We start from the raw sequence: 7,678 nt of genomic DNA, 5'->3' as shown, positions 1-7,678 counted from the left end.
AGTCATCACTCCACTCGGCTGGCTAACGTACGATTAGTTATCTACATAGACACATAAAAGGTCGAGTTGACTTCATATATTATCGGCACATCAGATTACGTTTTATGCCTCGTATTTTTTATCATATCCAGATGGAGAATCAAACCACATAAAACAGAATAAAAGAATAAGATGATAGCTATATTTCACACACAACACCAAACTACACAATATTATGGTATGTGAGATTTGTACAAGTGAAATATTGTACAAAAAAATGCTAAAGAATATGTTCTGCAATCAACCAAACCATTCTATACTTCACGAATATATAAATATCATCATAATTCGATATCTATATACAGATATACCTTGTGTTCTTGTTTGTTGTTTATGATCACTAACAACGAACGGTGATATCATCTTGTACCTGTGTATTGAAGAAACAGAAATCAATGAGCTAAAGTGTACACATATATGTAGAGGTGGTAAACTGGGTGGGTCGAACAACTTGAGAAATAGGTTACAACAAAATAATTGAAAGTTGAAATGCACCCAGACATGTTGGGTTCCCGAAACAGCTTTGTCCAATCAAAATTCTTTTTTTTTTTTTTTTTTTTTTTTTTTTTTATAAATAGGTATGCACTAAACTTGATTTCGAAAGTTATACTGTTAAAATAGTTGCCAAAAATTTATATACATCAATTTAGACACTTTCGAATTATTCCAAGATAGACCGGTGGTTGGGGCCCTGAACTCTTTGCAAGAGGTCGCGGGTTCAAATCTAGGAGTGGCCAGGGAAGGTTTGGGAAACGGCCACAGACTATTCTGTATGGGCCGCGTGCAATCGAGTTAGAAAAGTTACCCCCCCTGATAACCCTAACAGGGATAAACCTCGTAAAAAAAGGATAAAACTCGTAAAAAAAATTACACTCTTTGGAAGACACATTCTAACAATTTTACGTGTTCGGAAAACTTGATTTGTTAAAAAATCGAACATAACTCGCATCAACCCGAGTTACCCGATCACATGTAAATAAGTCGAGGATGCCAATTCTATATATACTCACAGGTTGCAACTAACTCAATGATCATATGTTTACCTCTATCTCGAACTCGATAAATGTTTGAGCAAGGATTTGTAGATTCAAATTTCTGGGAACGGGACAACTGCTTCGAAAGCTTCAACGAGCATGGAAACTCTCTTCTTACGAGCGGGTGTTAACTTCATAACAATATGTTGAACCGCATAATCAATCATCCATTGTTCCGCTTTCTTCCTTTCATCCATCATTTGTCGCCTTAAATCAACCTTTTCATCTTCATGTTCACTTTTCACAATTTCCGGTTGCGGGGTCCGCGTTTTAAGTTTCCTAAAACCTTCTAACGCCTTAATTGATCGTTTAAGCAATATCAGTTTCTTCAGTTTACTCCAATTCTTCGATTTCTGTTGTTGTAATCTTGAAACCGCTGAGTCGGTAAAGAAATCCTTTTCTATCTTTTCGTGTTCATTTTCATCGCCTTGATTGGATGCCACGTCACTTGCAACCGATTGAGAATCTTGTGATGACGTGTCAGAAGCTTCCGGAAGAAGGATTTCGTTAACAGATTCACGAACAATTTTAACAGCATCACTTTGCGTGAATTGAAGTCGGTAATTTCGATCATTTTGACCCTCGACTTCTTGTAAATCTTTCTCTTCATCGTTTGTTGATTCTTTGTCATCAAGTAAATCAGATCCAAGTTTCGTAACAATATCTGTAGCCACATGTTGATATATCATATGCCACATTTTTAAATGTTTTTCCTTCTCCAAATCGGGATTCGATACAACTTTAGAAGTTGTTTTTACCGAATCCACATCATCTTCATATTTACTTTTAGTTTCCGAACCGACCCTACGAATATCAACGTTTGATGTTGATTCTTGTGGATCATCTTGAGTGGGGGCCACGGTTTCGAAAGCCTTTATAAGCAAAGAAACTTTCCGTTTTTGAGTTGGCGCAAGCTCACCAACAACCTTTTGAAGAGCATAATCAAGCATCCATTCATCGGAACTTTTCTTGTCTCCGGACGTCTGTCGCCGGAGCGAAACCGTTTCCGGTTCCGGCTCCGGCAATAACGGAAGGTGTTTTGGCTTTCTCGGGTTAAACCTCTTCACCTTTTCTAGTTCCTTAACGAACTTTGTCAAAAGAATAACTTTCTTTAAGTAACTCCACCTTTTTGGAGCTTGTTTCTTGGTTTCCTTTTCGAGGGGCTCCTCTGGGGCCCGCGATTTCTCTTTTCTTTCGTTCGTAAATTCATCTTCGAGTCGAATGTTTTCAGTTAAATCTTGTTCGGATATAACTTCACTCGTAGTTGACTGATCATCTTGAACTTCTGGTAACAAAATCTTCTCGATAGCATCTCGTACCAGTTTGATTGCAAACATTCTTCGTATTTCAGTTTCTTGGCTCGCAGCATCATCAATATCTGAATAATTATAGTTAAATTAATAACCTTTTTACATACCCAATTTAAAAAACTAAAATTTGCATATAGAAACAAAATTAAAAAATAAATCATAAAAAAATAGAGTTACATCAAGGACCTTTTTACATACCCAACTCAAAAACTACAACTTGCATATAGAAATAGAATTATATTGAAAAAAATAATCATAAATTAAAAACCTGTTTTATTTGGTGTCTTCTCCTCATCTAATTTTGAAATTATTGTGTCACCATTTTCTGCTTCAAGACCAGATACCATATGTTGATGGATCATATGCCACATGCTCAGATGGTTTGTTTTCTTTGAAGATTTCGTCTTTTCAATAACACTCTTCGACCCATCTGAATTTTCAGCATGCTTGTTGTTTACATAACTCGAATCTTGATCACCTGAAACATGTACCTCGTGCTTTGTCTCTTGTAAGTTGTTGACTCCAAATAGAAGATCAGCCAGCTCAGCATCATCATGACCATAGCTCGAAACAGGTTCTGATCTTGATTTAGCATAAAATTCTATAGAATCATCATTAACATCATCAGGCGCCATTTTTGTTACTTTGACTTCTCTTTTCTTGATAGAACTTTTATTCAAAGGTTGACTTTTGGGCTTCACGGTTTTTTGGTTATTTGTAGTGCGTCGTTTAAGATAATCAAATCGCTTTTTTGGAGGATCATGATTATGATGATGATGACCATGCAATGAACAGTGTTGATATGGGCATATTTTAGCTACAGGAAGTACTTCTTCGGGTTCAAACGGGTCGGGTTGATGTTTAAGTTCTGCGGGGAACTTCGAATCTTTGAGAATCGATGAAAAAGTGGCTCGTTCCAAATTCGATTCTTCAGAAATTTCTGATTTTTTGTTGATTGAAGATTTTTTGGATTTGAGAGTTGACTTGTTCTTACTTTTGCTCCTGAGGATCTTGACAGACCTCAAACTACCTGTCCTTGTGAATTTTGGCATAGGTTTCTGCATAGAAAGAGTCAATATATATAATATGCCTAACTTTTGACTAGTTGATAAATGTCTTAAATACCCTTTGATAATGACATTGTAATTAATAATTTTGGACCTAAATTGATATCATCAACTTGAATGATAACGATAATTCACCACTTGGAATGCATCAGTGTTGTAAACGGATAGTCGGTTTGGTGACTAGCCCACCCGTTTCGCCCAATAGTGTCTAAGTAGTCGGTTAACGCTAATTAATCAGGTCAAAGTCAATCAAGGTCGGCCAAGTCTATGTTGGTCAAAGTCAGGTCAAAATTTTAATATGTTGATGTCATAAATGGTTGTTGTTTTTTTGTGTGTGGACAGATGGCTAACCTGAACATAATTAGATGATTCATCGGTTACTTCAATGGAAGAAGATTGTGAGACGTTGGCCAAACTATCATCGGATATGTTGACTGAAGATTGACTGAGCTTCGATTGTGCACGTCTTCTTGATGATATGAAGCTCCCAAAAGTTGCAAATCTCTTTGAAATTGATTTTTTCAGTTTTTCACTTTGATGATTTACTCCATTATTAACATTAGTGCTATTTTGATCAAGTGAGGATGTTGCACTTGATATTGAGCTTTGCATTGATGAAGAAACCGAATTGGATTCCGAATCACTATCACCCTATCAAATACACAACAATATAGAATTAACTAATTGCTTGTTTTCTATCATTTTGAGGCAAATTTGATGGGCCAAAACGTTTACTAAGGTTTAAAAAATGGGAATATGACAAATGAAAGTGACAAAAGACTTATTTCAACCATACATTACTTTAGATTTTGGGAGGGGTTATCCTAATTTAAACATTTTTGCATATTTTGTTTTGCTTTGATTTTTTTTTTTTTTTTTTAATTTATTATCACTTATGCATAATCTTCCATCACTCACTTGAATATAATTGATCTTGTGAACTTCAATTAATTTTCCATGTTCTTTTTGTTTTCAGAATTAATGGATTATATAAAGCTCAATTATAACACAAACTAAGAATAAATCTAGGCATGTTCAACATGGACAATATATACAGGCTCTACAGAAAGCAAATGTAATTCAATGCACAACTAACAACATGATAAAAAAAAAGTCAACAAGAGCAACTTGACTCCAATTCAATGCTAGGATCTCTTTCCATATAAAAATTGATGATAATTATACTAAATTTGATATCAAAATAACAACTTTAGATGATTTATTTAGGCTATGCAATCAAAAAAGAAAGAAAACACACACACACACACACACACACACACACACACACACACTTACCTGAGTCAGAGATGATTCAGGGGAAAGGTAATCCAATTGCAGTTTCTTTTTTCCCCAAATTTCTTGAGTCAAAGATGATTCAATCGCCATTTTTAGGTCACTGATCCTTTGAATCTTCAACACCCAGATGAAAAGTTTCAATCTTTTTGGAAGGAAAAAAAAAAAAAAACTGAATTAAAATACTGAATCACTTAATGAGATCATGAATTCGGTGAGAAATATGAAAAGGGGTTTGAAGTAAGCAAGATGTAGGTGATATTTGGCGTGTTTTTCTTCCGACAAAAAGTGTGATTTGTAGCTGGTAAAATGATTTGGCGGTGGTGTGATAGCTGGTGAATTTGGATTATAGATTGAAGATTGATGAATTGGGGACTTTTGCATGTGGAAGACTTGGAATTGAATGATTAGAACAATTGGGTGGTGGTCGTTTGACTTGGCCGTCTTTGACTTTCACAAAGAAAGTTGATTGAATTTTCACAAAATGAAGTAATGGTGAAATATTATAATACTTCCGTTTCAAATATAGTGTCCCATTTTAACTTTGAGTTTTTTTTTTGTTTTTTTTTTTTTTTAGCTTTAACTTTAAATATTTTTATTTTTATTATATATTATTCGATAAATTATTATAATTATAATTATAATTATATTATATTATATTATATTATATTATATTATAATTATATTATATTATATTATAATACATATACTAATTATAGACAATCTTGGTCGTTCGCTTAGAGCTAAAACGACAACAGTACCCGCTTTTCACACATGATTTTCATTTCCCCCCTCAACTGTAAACACCTTACAAAAACTACCCCAAAACCCGGGGGGTAAACCATCAATTTTGTAGATTAAAATAAAAACTTCACCCAAACACTTCGACAGCCCGTATCTTCCTCATCGACCCGAGTTAAATTTCACCGACCATCCCGTTAAACTCGAAATATTTTTATGAACAAAACGAAACTAACTACGTTGGAAACGGACACTTTTTAAAAAACGCTAAACGCAACGACAGCCCGTATCTTCCCGCTCGGCGCGAGTTAAATTTTTTCGACAGCGTCGTCATACTCGAGATAATTTTATGAAAAAAACGATACTAACTACGTTCGAAATGGACACTTTTTAAAAACGCTAAACGCAACGACAGACTGTATCTTCCCGCTCGGCGCGAGTTAAATTATTCCGACAGCGCCGTCATACTTGAGATAATTTTATGAACAAAACGATACTAACTACGTTTGAGACGGACACTATTTAAAAAACGCTAAACACAACGACAGCCCGTATCTTCCTGCTCGCCGCTAGTTAAATTTTTTCGTCAGCAACGTTAGGCTCGAAATAATTTTATCAACAAAACGAAACTAATTACGTTCGAACTGGAACAAGAGCCACTGCCGCATCGCGCGGGCCGGACCCGGACTAGTTATATATTAATGAATTGATTTTTAAAACATAATTTTAACGGTACAACGTTCATTACGTATTATATAACAAAAAAATAATAATTTAAGTTCAAAGTTGGAAAGAACATACCTCTAAAGTCAAAACAGGACAATAGATTTAAGATGTTGTGAGTATTCAGTATTCAACGTATTTTTTTAACTATGGATGATATATGAATATGAATGATTTAATATTTAGCGTGGAATCATTCAGAGATTAAATATTCTCTTAACCATTAATCACCTAAATATCCATTATATTCATTTTCAAATAATATCCAAAACACTAAATACACACCCTTTGGAGATTTCCAATCTTCCAGGCATGAAATATTCCACCTGCTACGGTTAGATAACCTTTTAGATGTGAAATAATCTTTCTGCTCATAAGAATGCCATCCTTTAAAATCAGTTTTCGCGAATCGATGGGTTATGAACTAATTCATTTCACCAATGCCATATTTGACATAATAACACGTATCTATGAAAATTTGTCGCTGGCGGTTTATAGGTATCGAATTCCACCATAAATCAACAAAGACTGAGACAAGCCGGAGTTAATCATCATCAAAACAGACCTTTTCAGCATCACGTTCATCTTCAATTCCTACTGACAAAAGACCGAAGTTTCTTTTCTAAATTCCAATTACGGTGATCGAATTTTGATCCGCGTCAAAAATGATAGGTCGTCAACTCCCGGTACGCCGACGTTGCCTATTGAAATAGTGGTTGAGAAATCTGGCAGATATGAGTTGCAAGAAAAGAATGTTAGATATATCCGTTGTATAAAAAAGATTAGAACGCTTCTGATGAACGTGAACCGTTAGTTTCGCCTATGTAGATATTGTAACGACCCGACTTTTTCGACTTTTTATTATATTTTATACTTTCACGAAACTGTGTATCTGTGCGTACTGAATTAGATTATATTCTGGGATCATTATTTATGTTAATTACTTTCGTAATGCCTTACAACGCATTATTAAGTACTTAGTTACTTAACTTGATCCTCGAATGCATTTATGACCGTTAGTGTCACTTATCGTTTAAAACGAGCTACGTACTTGGTACACGTTAAACTTTTGTCATAATTGGAGCGTTATGACTACTTAAACATAATTGTTATTTATTAATGATAATTACTTGGCTTGATGGTTTATTAATTACGCTTAGTGTTTACTAATGCACACTAGTTATTCTTAATGGACTTTTACCTTAATGGACTTCCATGGCCCAACCTACTCAAGTAATTGACTAGTTTAGTGGGCTAATTAATGGACTAGTTAGTCCATTTAATTAGTGACTAACCCATGTAAGAAATAAGACAAGGTTAGTGCATGCTTATGTACTACTACTTACACTTTTTTACATGTCACCCAACATATCAACATCACCTTGTACCACCACCATGGACCACACCATCCCACCACCACATGAGGCCAAATGGTCCCCCCCACCAACACCCTTGGCCGTCGGCCATTTAA

At 34.9% G+C, this 7,678-nt stretch overlaps 1 protein-coding gene across 1 annotated transcript; it reads right to left on the bottom strand.

Moving 5' to 3' along the window:
* Window positions 1-159: 159 nt before the first annotated feature.
* LOC139874227 (calmodulin binding protein PICBP-like) lies at window positions 160-5,216 on the bottom strand. Its single transcript, XM_071861680.1, has 5 exons — window positions 4,747-5,216; window positions 3,802-4,101; window positions 2,652-3,441; window positions 1,083-2,451; window positions 160-409 (listed from the first exon to the last, which is right to left on the bottom strand). Exons 1-4 carry the CDS (start codon window positions 4,834-4,836, stop codon window positions 1,127-1,129), a joined length of 2,505 nt encoding a protein of 834 aa, XP_071717781.1. The 5' UTR covers window positions 4,837-5,216; the 3' UTR covers window positions 160-409; window positions 1,083-1,126.
* Window positions 5,217-7,678: the final 2,462 nt, after the last annotated feature.

The sequence above is a fragment of the Rutidosis leptorrhynchoides genome, chromosome 11 (genome assembly GCF_046630445.1).
Source record: "Rutidosis leptorrhynchoides isolate AG116_Rl617_1_P2 chromosome 11, CSIRO_AGI_Rlap_v1, whole genome shotgun sequence".
NCBI classification, from domain to species: domain Eukaryota; kingdom Viridiplantae; phylum Streptophyta; class Magnoliopsida; order Asterales; family Asteraceae; genus Rutidosis; species Rutidosis leptorrhynchoides.
This window is presented reverse-complemented; position numbering and strand designations above follow the sequence as displayed.

Excerpts from the sequence above, each read along its gene's own strand:
- LOC139874227 (XM_071861680.1), bottom strand. The coding sequence starts at position 4,836 with ATGGCGATTGAATCATCTTTGACTCAAGAAATTTGGGGAAAAAAGAAA. Across the intron at positions 4,102-4,746 it reads CTGAATCATCTCTGACTCAG|GGTGATAGTGATTCGGAATC; the intron begins GTAAGTGTGTGT and ends TGTATTTGATAG. Across the intron at positions 3,442-3,801 it reads AATCATCTAATTATGTTCAG|AAACCTATGCCAAAATTCAC; the intron begins GTTAGCCATCTG and ends CTTTCTATGCAG.